The sequence below is a fragment of the Bolinopsis microptera genome, chromosome 5 (genome assembly GCF_026151205.1).
Source record: "Bolinopsis microptera isolate Bmic1 chromosome 5, MBARI_Bmic_1.0, whole genome shotgun sequence".
Taxonomy (NCBI): Eukaryota; Metazoa; Ctenophora; class Tentaculata; order Lobata; family Bolinopsidae; genus Bolinopsis; species Bolinopsis microptera.
The window spans coordinates 21,970,924-21,989,664 of NC_087076.1; the positions used below are offsets into that span (position 1 = coordinate 21,970,924).

The following is an 18,741-nucleotide window of genomic DNA, read 5'->3' on the forward strand; positions in this document are numbered from 1 at the left end:
TTCTATCTTCTGTAGGGACAGGTCAGCATGCAGCTCTTATTAAATATTCTCATAGATAGTACCTATCCTCAGGTTACTGGTTCTATCTTCTGTAGGGACAGGTCAGCATGCAGCTCTTATTAAATATTCTCATAGATAGTACCTATCCTTCAGGTTTACTGGTTCTATCTTCTGTAGGGACAGGTCAGCATGCAGCTCTTATTAAATATTCTCATAGATAGTACCTCCTCTTCTAGGTTTACTGGTTCTATCTTCTGTAGGGACAGGTCAGCATGCAGCTCTTATTAAATATTCTCATAGATAGTACCTATCCTTCAGGTTTACTGGTTCTATCTTCTGTAGGGACAGGTCAGCATGCAGCTCTTATTAAATATTCTCATAGATAGTACCTCCTCTTACTGGTTCTATCTTCTGTAGGGACAGGTCAGCATGCAGCTCTTATTAAATATTCTCATAGATAGTACCTATCCTTCAGGTTTACTGGGTCTATCTTCTGTAGGGACAGGTCAGCATGCAGCTCTTATTAAATATTCTCATAGATAGTACCTATCCTTCAGGCTTACTGGTTCTATCTTCTGTAGGGACAGGTCAGCATGCAGCTCTTATTAAATATTCTCATAGATAGTACCTATCCTTCAGGTTTACTGGGTCTATCTTCTGTAGGGACAGGTCAGCATGCAGCTCTTATTAAATATTCTCATAGATAGTACCTATCCTTCAGGTTTACTGGTTCTATCTTCTGTAGGGACAGGTCAGCATGCAGCTCTTATTAAATATTCTCATAGATAGTACCTATCCTTCAGGTTTACTGGGTCTATCTTCTGTAGGGACAGGTCAGCATGCAGCTCTTATTAAATATTCTCATAGATAGTACCTCGCCTTACAGGTTTACTGGTTCTATCTTCTGTAGGGACAGGTCAGCATGCAGCTCTTATTAAATATTCTCATAGATAGTACCTCCTCTTACTAGTTTACTGGTCTATCTTCTGTAGGGACAGGTCAGCATGCAGCTCTTATTAAATATTCTCATAGATAGTACCTATCCTTCAGGTTTACTGGGTCTATCTTCTGTAGGGACAGGTCAGCATGCAGCTCTTATTAAATATTCTCATAGATAGTACCTCCTTCTAGGCTTACTGGTTCTATCTTCTGTAGGGACAGGTCAGCATGACAGCTCTTATTAATTATTCTCATAGGATAAGTACCTCCTCTTACTAGGCTTTTACTGGGTCTATCTTCTGTAGGGACAGGTCAGCATGCAGCCCTTTATTTAAATATTCTCATAGATAGTACCTCCTCTTACTGGGTCTATCTTCTGTAGGGACAGGTCATAGCATGCAGCTCTTATTATATATTCTCATAGATAGTACCTCCTCTTACTAGCTTACTGGTCTATCTTCTGTAGGGACAGGTCTAGCATGCAGCTCTTATTAAATATTTCCTCATAGATAGTACCTCCTCTTATGGTTCTACTTCTGTAGGGACAGGTCAGCATGCAGCTCTTATTAAATATTCTCATAGATAGTACCTCCTCTTCTAGTTTACTGGGTCTATCTTCTGTAGGGACAGGTCAGCATGCAGCTCTTATTAAATATTCTCATAGATAGTACCTCCTCTTACTGGGTCTATCTTCTGTAGGGACAGGTCAGCATGCAGCTCTTATTAAATATTCTCATAGATAGTACCTCCTCTTACAGTTTACTGGTTCTATCTTCTGTAGGGACAGGTCAGCATGCAGCTCTTATTAAATATTCTCATAGATAGTACCTCCTCTTACTAGCTTACTGGTTCTATCTTCTGTAGGGACAGGTCAGCATGCAGCTCTTATTAAATATTCTCATAGATAGTACCTCCTCTTACTGGTTCTATCTTCTGTAGGGACAGGTCAGCATGCAGCTCTTATTAAATATTCTCATAGATAGTACCTATCCTTCAGGTTTACTGGTTCTATCTTCTGTAGGGACAGGTCAGCATGCAGCTCTTATTAAATATTCTCATAGATAGTACCTATCCTCAGTTACTGGGTCTATCTTCTGTAGGGACAGGTCAGCATGCAGCTCTTATTAAATATTCTCATAGATAGTACCTCCTCTTACTAGCTTACTGGTTCTATCTTCTGTAGGGACAGGTCAGCATGCAGCTCTTATTAAATATTCTCATAGATAGTACCTCCTCTTACTAGCTTACTGGTTCTATCTTCTGTAGGGACAGGTCAGCATGCAGCTCTTATTAAATATTCTCATAGATAGTACCTCCTCTTACTGGGTCTATCTTCTGTAGGGACAGGTCAGCATGCAGCTCTTATTAAATATTCTCATAGATAGTACCTCCTCTTACTAGCTTACTGGTTCTATCTTCTGTAGGGACAGGTCAGCATGCAGCTCTTATTAAATATTCTCATAGATAGTACCTCCTCTTACTAGCTTACTGGTTCTATCTTCTGTAGGGACAGGTCAGCATGCAGCTCTTATTAAATATTCTCATAGATAGTACCTATCCTTCAGGTTTACTGGGTCTATCTTCTGTAGGGACAGGTCAGCATGCAGCTCTTATTATATATTCTCATAGATAGTACCTCCTCTTACTGGTTCTATCTTCTGTAGGGACAGGTCAGCATGCAGCTCTTATTAAATATTCTCATAGATAGTACCTCCTCTTACTAGCTTACTGGTTCTATCTTCTGTAGGGACAGGTCAGCATGCAGCTCTTATTATATATTCTCATAGATAGTACCTATCCTTCAGGTTTACTGGTTCTATCTTCTGTAGGGACAGGTCAGCATGCAGCTCTTATTAAATATTCTCATAGATAGTACCTCGCCTTACGGGCTTACTGGTTCTATCTTCTGTAGGGACAGGTCAGCATACAGCTCTTATTAAATATTCTCATAGATAGTACCTCCTCTTACTAGCTTACTGGTTCTATCTTCTGTAGGGACAGGTCAGCATGCAGCTCTTATTATATATTCTCATAGATAGTACCTCGCCTTACGGGCTTACTGGTTCTATCTTCTGTAGGGACAGGTCAGCATGCAGCTCTTATTAAATATTCTCATAGATAGTACCTATCCTTCAGGTTTACTGGTTCTATCTTCTGTAGGGACAGGTCAGCATGCAGCTCTTATTAAATATTCTCATAGATAGTACCTATCCTTCAGGTTTACTGGTTCTATCTTCTGTAGGGACAGGTCAGCATGCAGCTCTTATTAAATATTCTCATAGATAGTACCTATCCTTCAGGTTTACTGGTTCTATCTTCTGTAGGGACAGGTCAGCATGCAGCTCTTATTAAATAATCTCATAGATAGTACCTCGCCTTACTAGCTTACTGGTTCTATCTTCTGTAGGGACAGGTCAGCATGCAGCTCTTATTAAATATTCTCATAGATAGTACCTCCTCTTACTAGTTTACTGGGTCTATCTTCTGTAGGGACAGGTCAGCATGCAGCTCTTATTAAATATTCTCATAGATAGTACCTATCCTTCAGGTTTACTGGGTCTATCTTCTGTAGGGACAGGTCAGCATGCAGCTCTTATTAAATATTCTCATAGATAGTACCTCGCCTTACTAGCTTACTGGTTCTATCTTCTGTAGGGACAGGTCAGCATGCAGCTCTTATTAAATATTCTCATAGATAGTACCTCGCCTTACTAGCTTACTGGGTCTATCTTCTGTAGGGACAGGTCAGCATGCAGCTCTTATTAAATATTCTCATAGATAGTACCTATCCTTCAGGTTTACTGGTTCTATCTTCTGTAGGGACAGGTCAGCATGCAGCTCTTATTAAATATTCTCATAGATAGTACCTCCTCTTACTGGTTCTATCTTCTGTAGGGACAGGTCAGCATGCAGCTCTTATTAAATATTCTCATAGATAGTACCTATCCTTCAGGTTTACTGGTTCTATCTTCTGTAGGGACAGGTCAGCATGCAGCTCTTATTAAATATTCTCATAGATAGTACCTCCTCTTACTGGTTCTATCTTCTGTAGGGACAGGTCAGCATGCAGCTCTTATTAAATATTCTCATAGATAGTACCTATCCTTCAGGCTTACTGGGTCTATCTTCTGTAGGGACAGGTCAGCATGCAGCTCTTATTAAATAATCTCATAGATAGTACCTCCTCTTACTAGCTTACTGGTTCTATCTTCTGTAGGGACAGGTCAGCATGCAGCTCTTATTATATATTCTCATAGATAGTACCTATCCTTCAGGTTTACTGGTTCTATCTTCTGTAGGGACAGGTCAGCATGCAGCTCTTATTAAATATTCTCATAGATAGTACCTCCTCTTACTAGCTTACTGGGTCTATCTTCTGTAGGGACAGGTCAGCATGCAGCTCTTATTATATATTCTCATAGATAGTACCTCCTCTTACTGGTTCTATCTTCTGTAGGGACAGGTCAGCATGCAGCTCTTATTAAATATTCTCATAGATAGTACCTATCCTTCAGGTTTACTGGTTCTATCTTCTGTAGGGACAGGTCAGCATGCAGCTCTTATTAAATATTCTCATAGATAGTACCTCCTCTTACTGGGTCTATCTTCTGTAGGGACAGGTCAGCATGCAGCTCTTATTAAATATTCTCATAGATAGTACCTCCTCTTACTAGCTTACTGGTTCTATCTTCTGTAGGGACAGGTCAGCATGCAGCTCTTATTAAATATTCTCATAGATAGTACCTCCTCTTACTAGCTTACTGGTTCTATCTTCTGTAGGGACAGGTCAGCATGCAGCTCTTATTAAATATTCTCATAGATAGTACCTCCTCTTACTGGGTCTATCTTCTGTAGGGACAGGTCAGCATGCAGCTCTTATTAAATATTCTCATAGATAGTACCTCCTCTTACTAGCTTACTGGTTCTATCTTCTGTAGGGACAGGTCAGCATGCAGCTCTTATTAAATATTCTCATAGATAGTACCTCCTCTTACTAGCTTACTGGTTCTATCTTCTGTAGGGACAGGTCAGCATGCAGCTCTTATTAAATATTCTCATAGATAGTACCTATCCTTCAGGTTTACTGGGTCTATCTTCTGTAGGGACAGGTCAGCATGCAGCTCTTATTATATATTCTCATAGATAGTACCTCCTCTTACTGGTTCTATCTTCTGTAGGGACAGGTCAGCATGCAGCTCTTATTAAATATTCTCATAGATAGTACCTCCTCTTACTAGCTTACTGGTTCTATCTTCTGTAGGGACAGGTCAGCATGCAGCTCTTATTATATATTCTCATAGATAGTACCTATCCTTCAGGTTTACTGGTTCTATCTTCTGTAGGGACAGGTCAGCATGCAGCTCTTATTAAATATTCTCATAGATAGTACCTCGCCTTACGGGCTTACTGGTTCTATCTTCTGTAGGGACAGGTCAGCATACAGCTCTTATTAAATATTCTCATAGATAGTACCTCCTCTTACTAGCTTACTGGTTCTATCTTCTGTAGGGACAGGTCAGCATGCAGCTCTTATTATATATTCTCATAGATAGTACCTATCCTTCAGGTTTACTGGTTCTATCTTCTGTAGGGACAGGTCAGCATGCAGCTCTTATTAAATATTCTCATAGATAGTACCTATCCTTCAGGTTTACTGGTTCTATCTTCTGTAGGGACAGGTCAGCATGTAGCTCTTATTAAATATTCTCATAGATAGTACCTATCCTTCAGGTTTACTGGTTCTATCTTCTGTAGGGACAGGTCAGCATGCAGCTCTTATTAAATATTCTCATAGATAGTACCTCCTCTTACTAGTTTACTGGGTCTATCTTCTGTAGGGACAGGTCAGCATGCAGCTCTTATTAAATATTCTCATAGATAGTACCTATCCTTCAGGTTACTGGTTCTATCTTCTGTAGGGACAGGTCAGCATGCAGCTCTTATTAAATATTCTCATAGATAGTACCTCCTCTTACTGGTTCTATCTTCTGTAGGGACAGGTCAGCATGCAGCTCTTATTAAATATTCTCATAGATAGTACCTATCCTTCAGGTTTACTGGGTCTATCTTCTGTAGGGACAGGTCAGCATGCAGCTCTTATTAAATATTCTCATAGATAGTACCTATCCTTCAGGCTTACTGGTCTATCTTCTGTAGGGACAGGTCAGCATGCAGCTCTTATTAAATATTCTCATAGATAGTACCTATCCTTCAGGTTTACTGGGTCTATCTTCTGTAGGGACAGGTCAGCATGCAGCTCTTATTAGATATTCTCATAGATAGTACCTCCTCTTACTGGGTCTATCTTCTGTAGGGACAGGTCAGCATGCAGCTCTTATTAAATATTCTCATAGATAGTACCTATCCTTCAGGTTTACTGGTTCTATCTTCTGTAGGGACAGGTCAGCATGCAGCTCTTATTAAATATTCTCATAGATAGTACCTATCCTTCAGGTTTACTGGTTCTATCTTCTGTAGGGACAGGTCAGCATGCAGCTCTTATTAAATATTCTCATAGATAGTACCGCCTCTTACTAGCTTACTGGTTCTATCTTCTGTAGGGACAGGTCAGCATGCAGCTCTTATTAAATATTCTCATAGATAGTACCTATCCTTCAGGTTTACTGGGTCTATCTTCTGTAGGGACAGGTCAGCATGCAGCTCTTATTAAATATTCTCATAGATAGTACCTCCTCTTACTGGGTCTATCTTCTGTAGGGACAGGTCAGCATGCAGCTCTTATTATATATTCTCATAGATAGTACCTCCTCTTACTAGCTTACTGGTTCTATCTTCTGTAGGGACAGGTCAGCATGCAGCTCTTATTAAATATTCTCATAGATAGTACCTCCTCTTACTGGTTCTATCTTCTGTAGGGACAGGTCAGCATGCAGCTCTTATTAAATATTCTCATAGATAGTACCTCCTCTTACTAGTTTACTGGGTCTATCTTCTGTAGGGACAGGTCAGCATGCAGCTCTTATTAAATATTCTCATAGATAGTACCTCCTCTTACTGGGTCTATCTTCTGTAGGGACAGGTCAGCATGCAGCTCTTATTAAATATTCTCATAGATAGTACCTCCTCTTACTAGTTTACTGGGTCTATCTTCTGTAGGGACAGGTCAGCATGCAGCTCTTATTAAATATTCTCATAGATAGTACCTCGCCTTACGGGCTTACTGGTTCTATCTTCTGTAGGGACAGGTCAGCATACAGCTCTTATTAAATATTCTCATAGATAGTACCTCCTCTTACTAGCTTACTGGTTCTATCTTCTGTAGGGACAGGTCAGCATGCAGCTCTTATTATATATTCTCATAGATAGTACCTATCCTTCAGGTTTACTGGTTCTATCTTCTGTAGGGACAGGTCAGCATGCAGCTCTTATTAAATATTCTCATAGATAGTACCTATCCTTCAGGTTTACTGGTTCTATCTTCTGTAGGGACAGGTCAGCATGTAGCTCTTATTAAATATTCTCATAGATAGTACCTATCCTTCAGGTTTACTGGTTCTATCTTCTGTAGGGACAGGTCAGCATGCAGCTCTTATTAAATATTCTCATAGATAGTACCTCCTCTTACTAGTTTACTGGGTCTATCTTCTGTAGGGACAGGTCAGCATGCAGCTCTTATTAAATATTCTCATAGATAGTACCTATCCTTCAGGTTTACTGGTTCTATCTTCTGTAGGGACAGGTCAGCATGCAGCTCTTATTAAATATTCTCATAGATAGTACCTCCTCTTACTGGTTCTATCTTCTGTAGGGACAGGTCAGCATGCAGCTCTTATTAAATATTCTCATAGATAGTACCTATCCTTCAGGTTTACTGGGTCTATCTTCTGTAGGGACAGGTCAGCATGCAGCTCTTATTAAATATTCTCATAGATAGTACCTATCCTTCAGGCTTACTGGTTCTATCTTCTGTAGGGACAGGTCAGCATGCAGCTCTTATTAAATATTCTCATAGATAGTACCTATCCTTCAGGTTTACTGGGTCTATCTTCTGTAGGGACAGGTCAGCATGCAGCTCTTATTAGATATTCTCATAGATAGTACCTCCTCTTACTGGGTCTATCTTCTGTAGGGACAGGTCAGCATGCAGCTCTTATTAAATATTCTCATAGATAGTACCTATCCTTCAGGTTTACTGGTTCTATCTTCTGTAGGGACAGGTCAGCATGCAGCTCTTATTAAATATTCTCATAGATAGTACCTATCCTTCAGGTTTACTGGTTCTATCTTCTGTAGGGACAGGTCAGCATGCAGCTCTTATTAAATATTCTCATAGATAGTACCGCCTCTTACTAGCTTACTGGTTCTATCTTCTGTAGGGACAGGTCAGCATGCAGCTCTTATTAAATATTCTCATAGATAGTACCTATCCTTCAGGTTTACTGGGTCTATCTTCTGTAGGGACAGGTCAGCATGCAGCTCTTATTAAATATTCTCATAGATAGTACCTCCTCTTACTGGGTCTATCTTCTGTAGGGACAGGTCAGCATGCAGCTCTTATTATATATTCTCATAGATAGTACCTCCTCTTACTAGCTTACTGGTTCTATCTTCTGTAGGGACAGGTCAGCATGCAGCTCTTATTAAATATTCTCATAGATAGTACCTCCTCTTACTGGTTCTATCTTCTGTAGGGACAGGTCAGCATGCAGCTCTTATTAAATATTCTCATAGATAGTACCTCCTCTTACTAGTTTACTGGGTCTATCTTCTGTAGGGACAGGTCAGCATGCAGCTCTTATTAAATATTCTCATAGATAGTACCTCCTCTTACTGGGTCTATCTTCTGTAGGGACAGGTCAGCATGCAGCTCTTATTAAATATTCTCATAGATAGTACCTCCTCTTACTAGTTTACTGGGTCTATCTTCTGTAGGGACAGGTCAGCATGCAGCTCTTATTAAATATTCTCATAGATAGTACCTCCTCTTACTGGTTCTATCTTCTGTAGGGACAGGTCAGCATGCAGCTCTTATTAAATATTCTCATAGATAGTACCTCCTCTTACTGGGTCTATCTTCTGTAGGGACAGGTCAGCATGCAGCTCTTATTATATATTCTCATAGATAGTACCTCCTCTTACTAGCTTACTGGTTCTATCTTCTGTAGGGACAGGTCAGCATGCAGCTCTTATTAAATATTCTCATAGATAGTACCTCCTCTTACTAGCTTACTGGTTCTATCTTCTGTAGGGACAGGTCAGCATGCAGCTCTTATTAAATATTCTCATAGATAGTACCTCCTCTTACTGGGTCTATCTTCTGTAGGGACAGGTCAGCATGCAGCTCTTATTATATATTCTCATAGATAGTACCTATCCTTCAGGTTTACTGGTTCTATCTTCTGTAGGGACAGGTCAGCATGCAGCTCTTATTAAATATTCTCATAGATAGTACCTCCTCTTACTGGTTCTATCTTCTGTAGGGACAGGTCAGCATGCAGCTCTTATTAAATATTCTCATAGATAGTACCTCCTCTTACTAGCTTACTGGTTCTATCTTCTGTAGGGACAGGTCAGCATGCAGCTCTTATTATATATTCTCATAGATAGTACCTCGCCTTACTAGCTTACTGGTTCTATCTTCTGTAGGGACAGGTCAGCATGCAGCTCTTATTAAATATTCTCATAGATAGTACCTCCTCTTACTGGTTCTATCTTCTGTAGGGACAGGTCAGCATGCAGCTCTTATTAAATATTCTCATAGATAGTACCTCCTCTTACTAGCTTACTGGTTCTATCTTCTGTAGGGACAGGTCAGCATGCAGCTCTTATTAAATATTCTCATAGATAGTACCTCCTCTTACTGGGTCTATCTTCTGTAGGGACAGGTCAGCATGCAGCTCTTATTAAATATTCTCATAGATAGTACCTCCTCTTACTAGCTTACTGGTTCTATCTTCTGTAGGGACAGGTCAGCATGCAGCTCTTATTAAATATTCTCATAGATAGTACCTCCTCTTACTAGCTTACTGGTTCTATCTTCTGTAGGGACAGGTCAGCATGCAGCTCTTATTAAATATTCTCATAGATAGTACCTCCTCTTACTGGTTCTATCTTCTGTAGGGACAGGTCAGCATGCAGCTCTTATTAAATATTCTCATAGATAGTACCTCCTCTTACTAGCTTACTGGTTCTATCTTCTGTAGGGACAGGTCAGCATGCAGCTCTTATTAAATATTCTCATAGATAGTACCTCCTCTTACTAGCTTACTGGTTCTATCTTCTGTAGGGACAGGTCAGCATGCAGCTCTTATTAAATATTCTCATAGATAGTACCTCCTCTTACTAGCTTACTGGTTCTATCTTCTGTAGGGACAGGTCAGCATGCAGCTCTTATTAAATATTCTCATAGATAGTACCTCCTCTTACTAGCTTACTGGTTCTATCTTCTGTAGGGACAGGTCAGCATGCAGCTCTTATTAAATATTCTCATAGATAGTACCTCCTCTACTAGCTTACTGGTTCTATCTTCTGTAGGGACAGGTCAGCATGCAGCTCTTATTAAATATTCTCATAGATAGTACCTCCTCTTACTAGCTTACTGGTTCTATCTTCTGTAGGGACAGGTCAGCATGCAGCTCTTATTAAATATTCTCATAGATAGTACCTCCTCTTACTAGCTTACTGGTTCTATCTTCTGTAGGGACAGGTCAGCATGCAGCTCTTATTAAATATTCTCATAGATAGTACCTCCTCTTACTAGCTTACTGGTTCTATCTTCTGTAGGGACAGGTCAGCATGCAGCTCTTATTAAATATTCTCATAGATAGTACCTCCTCTTACTAGCTTACTGGTTCTATCTTCTGTAGGGACAGGTCAGCATGCAGCTCTTATTAAATATTCTCATAGATAGTACCTCCTCTTACTAGCTTACTGGGTCTATCTTCTGTAGGGACAGGTCAGCATGCAGCTCTTATTATATATTCTCATAGATAGTACCTCCTCTTACTAGCTTACTGGTTCTATCTTCTGTAGGGACAGGTCAGCATGCAGCTCTTATTAAATATTCTCATAGATAGTACCTCCTCTTACTAGCTTACTGGTCTATCTTCTGTAGGGACAGGTCAGCATGCAGCTCTTATTATATATTCTCATAGATAGTACCTCCTCTTACTAGCTTACTGGTTCTATCTTCTGTAGGGACAGGTCAGCATGCAGCTCTTATTAAATATTCTCATAGATAGTACCTCCTCTTACTAGCTTACTGGGTCTATCTTCTGTAGGGACAGGTCAGCATGCAGCTCTTATTAAATATTCTCATAGATAGTACCTCCTCTTACTAGCTTACTGGTTCTATCTTCTGTAGGGACAGGTCAGCATGCAGCTCTTATTAAATATTCTCATAGATAGTACCTCCTCTTACTAGCTTACTGGCTCTATCTTCTGTAGGGACAGGTCAGCATGCAGCTCTTATTAAATATTCTCATAGATAGTACCTCCTCTTACTGGTTCTATCTTCTGTAGGGACAGGTCAGCATGCAGCTCTTATTAAATATTCTCATAGATAGTACCTCCTCTTACTAGCTTACTGGTTCTATCTTCTGTAGGGACAGGTCAGCATGCAGCTCTTATTATATATTCTCATAGATAGTACCTCCTCTTACTAGCTTACTGGTTCTATCTTCTGTAGGGACAGGTCAGCATGCAGCTCTTATTAAATATTCTCATAGATAGTACCTCCTCTTACTAGCTTACTGGTTCTATCTTCTGTAGGGACAGGTCAGCATGCAGCTCTTATTATATATTCTCATAGATAGTACCTCCTCTTACTAGCTTACTGGTTCTATCTTCTGTAGGGACAGGTCAGCATGCAGCTCTTATTAAATATTCTCATAGATAGTACCTCCTCTTACTAGCTTACTGGGTCTATCTTCTGTAGGGACAGGTCAGCATGCAGCTCTTATTATATATTCTCATAGATAGTACCTCCTCTTACTAGCTTACTGGTTCTATCTTCTGTAGGGACAGGTCAGCATGCAGCTCTTATTATATATTCTCATAGATAGTACCTCGCCTTACGGGCTTACTGGGTCTATCTTCTGTAGGGACAGGTCAGCATGCAGCTCTTATTATATATTCTCATAGATAGTACCTCCTCTTACTAGCTTACTGGTTCTATCTTCTGTAGGGACAGGTCAGCATGCAGCTCTTATTATATATTCTCATAGATAGTACCTCCTCTTACTAGCTTACTGGTTCTATCTTCTGTAGGGACAGGTCAGCATGCAGCTCTTATTATATATTCTCATAGATAGTACCTCTCTTACTAGCTTACTGGTTCTATCTTCTGTAGGGACAGGTCAGCATGCAGCTCTTATTATATATTCTCATAGATAGTACCTCCTCTTACTAGCTTACTGGTTCTATCTTCTGTAGGGACAGGTCAGCATGCAGCTCTTATTAAATATTCTCATAGATAGTACCTCCTCTTACTGGTTCTATCTTCTGTAGGGACAGGTCAGCATGCAGCTCTTATTAAATATTCTCATAGATAGTACCTCCTCTTACTGATTCTATCTTCTGTAGGGACAGGTCAGCATGCAGCTCTTATTATATATTCTCATAGATAGTACCTCCTCTTACTGGTTCTATCTTCTGTAGGGACAGGTCAGCATGCAGCTCTTATTAAATATTCTCATAGATAGTACCTCCTCTTACTGGTTCTATCTTCTGTAGGGACAGGTCAGCATGCAGCTCTTATTAAATATTCTCATAGATAGTACCTCGCCTTACTAGCTTACTGGTTCTATCTTCTGTAGGGACAGGTCAGCATGCAGCTCTTATTAAATATTCTCATAGATAGTACCTCCTCTTACTGGTTCTATCTTCTGTAGGGACAGGTCAGCATGCAGCTCTTATTAAATATTCTCATAGATAGTACCTCCTCTTACTAGCTTACTGGTTCTATCTTCTGTAGGGACAGGTCAGCATGCAGCTCTTATTAAATATTCTCATAGATAGTACCTCCTCTTACTAGCTTACTGGTTCTATCTTCTGTAGGGACAGGTCAGCATGCAGCTCTTATTAAATATTCTCATAGATAGTACCTCCTCTTACTAGCTTACTGGTTCTATCTTCTGTAGGGACAGGTCAGCATGCAGCTCTTATTATATATTCTCATAGATAGTACCTATCCTTCAGGTTTACTGGGTCTATCTTCTGTAGGGACAGGTCAGCATGCAGCTCTTATTAAATATTCTCATAGATAGTACCTATCCTTCAGGTTTACTGGTTCTATCTTCTGTAGGGACAGGTCAGCATGCAGCTCTTATTAAATATTCTCATAGATAGTACCTATCCTTCAGGTTTACTGGTTCTATCTTCTGTAGGGACAGGTCAGCATGCAGCTCTTATTAAATATTCTCATAGATAGTACCTCGCCTTACTAGCTTACTGGTTCTATCTTCTGTAGGGACAGGTCAGCATGCAGCTCTTATTAAATATTCTCATAGATAGTACCTATCCTTCAGGTTTACTGGTTCTATCTTCTGTAGGGACAGGTCAGCATGCAGCTCTTATTAAATATTCTCATAGATAGTACCTATCCTTCAGGTTTACTGGGTCTATCTTTTGTAGGGACAGGTCAGCATGCAGCTCTTATTAAATATTCTCATAGATAGTACCTCCTCTTACTAGCTTACTGGTTCTATCTTCTGTAGGGACAGGTCAGCATGCAGCTCTTATTAAATATTCTCATAGATAGTACCTATCCTTCAGGTTTACTGGTTCTATCTTCTGTAGGGACAGGTCAGCATGCAGCTCTTATTAAATATTCTCATAGATAGTACCTCCTCTTACTGGGTCTATCTTCTGTAGGGACAGGTCAGCATGCAGCTCTTATTAAATATTCTCATAGATAGTACCTCCTCTTACTGGTTCTATCTTCTGTAGGGACAGGTCAGCATGCAGCTCTTATTAAATATTCTCATAGATAGTACCTATCCTTCAGGTTTACTGGTTCTATCTTCTGTAGGGACAGGTCAGCATGCAGCTCTTATTAAATATTCTCATAGATAGTACCTCCTCTTACTGGTTCTATCTTCTGTAGGGACAGGTCAGCATGCAGCTCTTATTAAATATTCTCATAGATAGTACCTATCCTTCAGGTTTACTGGGTCTATCTTCTGTAGGGACAGGTCAGCATGCAGCTCTTATTAAATATTCTCATAGATAGTACCTCCTCTTACTGGTTCTATCTTCTGTAGGGACAGGTCAGCATGCAGCTCTTATTAAATATTCTCATAGATAGTACCTCCTCTTACTGGTTCTATCTTCTGTAGGGACAGGTCAGCATGCAGCTCTTATTAAATATTCTCATAGATAGTACCTATCCTTCAGGTTTACTGGTTCTATCTTCTGTAGGGACAGGTCAGCATGCAGCTCTTATTAAATATTCTCATAGATAGTACCTCCTCTTACTGGTTCTATCTTCTGTAGGGACAGGTCAGCATGCAGCTCTTATTAAATATTCTCATAGATAGTACCTATCCTTCAGGTTTACTGGGTCTATCTTCTGTAGGGACAGGTCAGCATGCAGCTCTTATTAAATATTCTCATAGATAGTACCTCCTCTTACTGGTTCTATCTTCTGTAGGGACAGGTCAGCATGCAGCTCTTATTAAATATTCTCATAGATAGTACCTATCCTTCAGGTTTACTGGTTCTATCTTCTGTAGGGACAGGTCAGCATGCAGCTCTTATTAAATATTCTCATAGATAGTACCTCCTCTTACTAGCTTACTGGTTCTATCTTCTGTAGGGACAGGTCAGCATGCAGCTCTTATTAAATATTCTCATAGATAGTACCTCCTCTTACTAGCTTACTGGGTCTATCTTCTGTAGGGACAGGTCAGCATGCAGCTCTTATTAAATATTCTCATAGATAGTACCTCCTCTTACTGGTTCTATCTTCTGTAGGGACAGGTCAGCATGCAGCTCTTATTAAATATTCTCATAGATAGTACCTCCTCTTACTGGGTCTATCTTCTGTAGGGACAGGTCAGCATGCAGCTCTTATTAAATTTTCTCATAGATAGTACCTCCTCTTACTGGTTCTATCTTCTGTAGGGACAGGTCAGCATGCAGCTCTTATTAAATATTCTCATAGATAGTACCTCCTCTTACTGGGTCTATCTTCTGTAGGGACAGGTCAGCATGCAGCTCTTATTAAATATTCTCATAGATAGTACCTCCTCTTACTAGCTTACTGGGTCTATCTTCTGTAGGGACAGGTCAGCATGCAGCTCTTATTAAATATTCTCATAGATAGTACCTCCTCTTACTGGTTCTATCTTCTGTAGGGACAGGTCAGCATGCAGCTCTTATTAAATATTCTCATAGATAGTACCTCCTCTTACTGGTTCTATCTTCTGTAGGGACAGGTCAGCATGCAGCTCTTATTAAATATTCTCATAGATAGTACCTATCCTTCAGGTTTACTGGTTCTATCTTCTGTAGGGACAGGTCAGCATGCAGCTCTTATTAAATATTCTCATAGATAGTACCTCCTCTTACTAGCTTACTGGTTCTATCTTCTGTAGGGACAGGTCAGCATGCAGCTCTTATTAAATATTCTCATAGATAGTACCTATCCTTCAGGTTTACTGGTTCTATCTTCTGTAGGGACAGGTCAGCATGCAGCTCTTATTAAATATTCTCATAGATAGTACCTCCTCTTACTGGGTCTATCTTCTGTAGGGACAGGTCAGCATGCAGCTCTTATTAAATATTCTCATAGATAGTACCTCCTCTTACTGGGTCTATCTTCTGTAGGGACAGGTCAGCATGCAGCTCTTATTAAATATTCTCATAGATAGTACCTATCCTTCAGGTTTACTGGGTCTATCTTCTGTAGGGACAGGTCAGCATGCAGCTCTTATTATATATTCTCATAGATAGTACCTATCCTTCAGGTTTACTGGTTCTATCTTCTGTAGGGACAGGTCAGCATGCAGCTCTTATTAAATATTCTCATAGATAGTACCTATCCTTCAGGTTTACTGGTTCTATCTTCTGTAGGGACAGGTCAGCATGCAGCTCTTATTAAATATTCTCATAGATAGTACCTATCCTTCAGGTTTACTGGTTCTATCTTCTGTAGGGACAGGTCAGCATGCAGCTCTTATTAAATATTCTCATAGATAGTACCTCCTCTTACTAGCTTACTGGTTCTATCTTCTGTAGGGACAGGTCAGCATGCAGCTCTTATTAAATATTCTCATAGATAGTACCTCCTCTTACTGGGTCTATCTTCTGTAGGGACAGGTCAGCATGCAGCTCTTATTAAATATTCTCATAGATAGTACCTCCTCTTACTAGCTTACTGGTTCTATCTTCTGTAGGGACAGGTCAGCATGCAGCTCTTATTAAATATTCTCATAGATAGTACCTCCTCTTACTAGCTTACTGGTTCTATCTTCTGTAGGGACAGGTCAGCATGCAGCTCTTATTAAATATTCTCATAGATAGTACCTATCCTTCAGGTTTACTGGTTCTATCTTCTGTAGGGACAGGTCAGCATGCAGCTCTTATTAAATATTCTCATAGATAGTACCTCGCCTTACGGGCTTACTGAGTCTATCTTCTGTAGGGACAGGTCAGCATGCAGCTCTTATTAAATATTCTCATAGATAGTACCTCCTCTTACTAGCTTACTGGTTCTATCTTCTGTAGGGACAGGTCAGCATGCAGCTCTTATTAAATATTCTCATAGATAGTACCTCCTCTTACTAGCTTACTGGTTCTATCTTCTGTAGGGACAGGTCAGCATGCAGCTCTTATTATATATTCTCATAGATAGTACCTCCTCTTACTAGCTTACTGGGTCTATCTTCTGTAGGGACAGGTCAGCATGCAGCTCTTATTAAATATTCTCATAGATAGTACCTCCTCTTACTAGCTTACTGGTTCTATCTTCTGTAGGGACAGGTCAGCATGCAGCTCTTATTAAATATTCTCATAGATAGTACCTCCTCTTACTAGCTTACTGGTTCTATCTTCTGTAGGGACAGGTCAGCATGCAGCTCTTATTAAATATTCTCATAGATAGTACCTCCTCTTACTAGCTTACTGGTTCTATCTTCTGTAGGGACAGGTCAGCATGCAGCTCTTATTAAATATTCTCATAGATAGTACCTCCTCTTACTAGCTTACTGGTTCTATCTTCTGTAGGGACAGGTCAGCATGCAGCTCTTATTAAATATTCTCATAGATAGTACCTCCTCTTACTAGCTTACTGGTTCTATCTTCTGTAGGGACAGGTCAGCATGCAGCTCTTATTAAATATTCTCATAGATAGTACCTCCTCTTACTAGCTTACTGGTTCTATCTTCTGTAGGGACAGGTCAGCATGCAGCTCTTATTAAATATTCTCATAGATAGTACCTCGCCTTACGGGCTTACTGAGTCTATCTTCTGTAGGGACAGGTCAGCATGCAGCTCTTATTAAATATTCTCATAGATAGTACCTCGCCTTACGGGCTTACTGGGTCTATCTTCTGTAGGGACAGGTCAGCATGCAGCTCTTATTAAATATTCTCATCAGTACTTTATAGATTAGTATGTAATCATTTTATATTGATTGTTATATCTATCCCTTTAAATTCTTTAATTCTTTAAACCAGTATGTGAAGGTCTCTTACAAGTATGTGAAATTTCTTGACCCCATTTTACCACCCAGGTCTATCCTACACGAGACACACAAAGCACTACGACACACAGCAGGCAACATCTACTTCAACGACAAGAGTACAGGAAGTGTGGTGGGTCAGCAGCCTTTCGGGGGGTCACGTGCCAGTGGAACAAACGACAAGGCTGTCAGCCTGAACCTCATATCAAAGTGGACATCCCCTCAGGCGATTAAAGAAACCTTGGTCCCCCTTACTACCCACTCCTATCCCTACATGGAACAGTAGTGGAGCATACACTTTAATTTATTTTCACGAACCTTTTTTGGATATTTTGCATGCTAAATTTGTAATTCATATATTGGGAACAACAGGTTCTTTAATAGTTTAATATTATAAATATAATACCAGTTTGGAGGTTTTCACATTAATATTTTAGTTATATCCTATTTTTTGTGTACATGTGTTGATGTCAAGTATAGTAATAGTTTTGTGATTTACACCAATTTATAATAACACAGCTTCTCATTACTCGATCAGAATCTTATATTAGTATATAATTTAAATCATAAATACACATAATATTCCAAATTCAATGTGGGGTCTTCTGGATCCTCTTGCAGGAAAACGCTTCAATATTCCTAAGTTGTGTAAGCATCGTCACGTACGTGCTACGCGCGCAAATGTAGAATTCAAAATGTCACGAGAATTTCAGAAGATCTGTCACAGTTGTGTCAGTTGTTTACTACAAATAATATTGAATACAAGTTCGCTCCATTCTGAGAACAAAATATCAAAATATCATAGGATGTGTTACAGGACGATTTCAAGAAGACAAGTGATCAGTGTTGTCCTGAAAATCAGGTAAGATCTCTTATCCCTCAACACTCAATAACGGTAAACCTCAGTGTTTATTCCAGGGGAGTATAAACTCTCCTGTGTAAGATATTCCTGAATTCCCGTCCTTATCACTGATTAAAAGTGGTTTTTTACATTCCCAATTCTGCGGAGTTCTCATACTGTTTCTGGGTACGGTCATGTGTTGTGTGATGGCAGAAATGCAGCTCGTATCGGACGGAAACCGGGTAGCATTACAGATTATTGTGTTTCCGAACGTGTTTCCCTGCTTTTCTTTGTCGTAGATTATGATTCGTGGGCT

At 39.9% G+C, this 18,741-nt stretch overlaps 1 protein-coding gene across 1 annotated transcript in view; it reads left to right on the forward strand.

Moving 5' to 3' along the window:
* The window catches only part of LOC134816029 (delta-1-pyrroline-5-carboxylate dehydrogenase, mitochondrial-like), a 37,643-nt gene extending 19,545 nt beyond the window's left edge, over positions 1–18,098 (forward strand). The window contains exon 14 of the mRNA XM_063824722.1: positions 17,636–18,098. Within this exon, the coding sequence (XP_063680792.1) occupies positions 17,636–17,870 (235 nt within the window). The 3' untranslated portion in view covers positions 17,871–18,098. The remainder of the gene's footprint in view (positions 1–17,635) is intronic.
* The last annotated feature ends 643 nt before the right edge of the window (positions 18,099–18,741 follow it).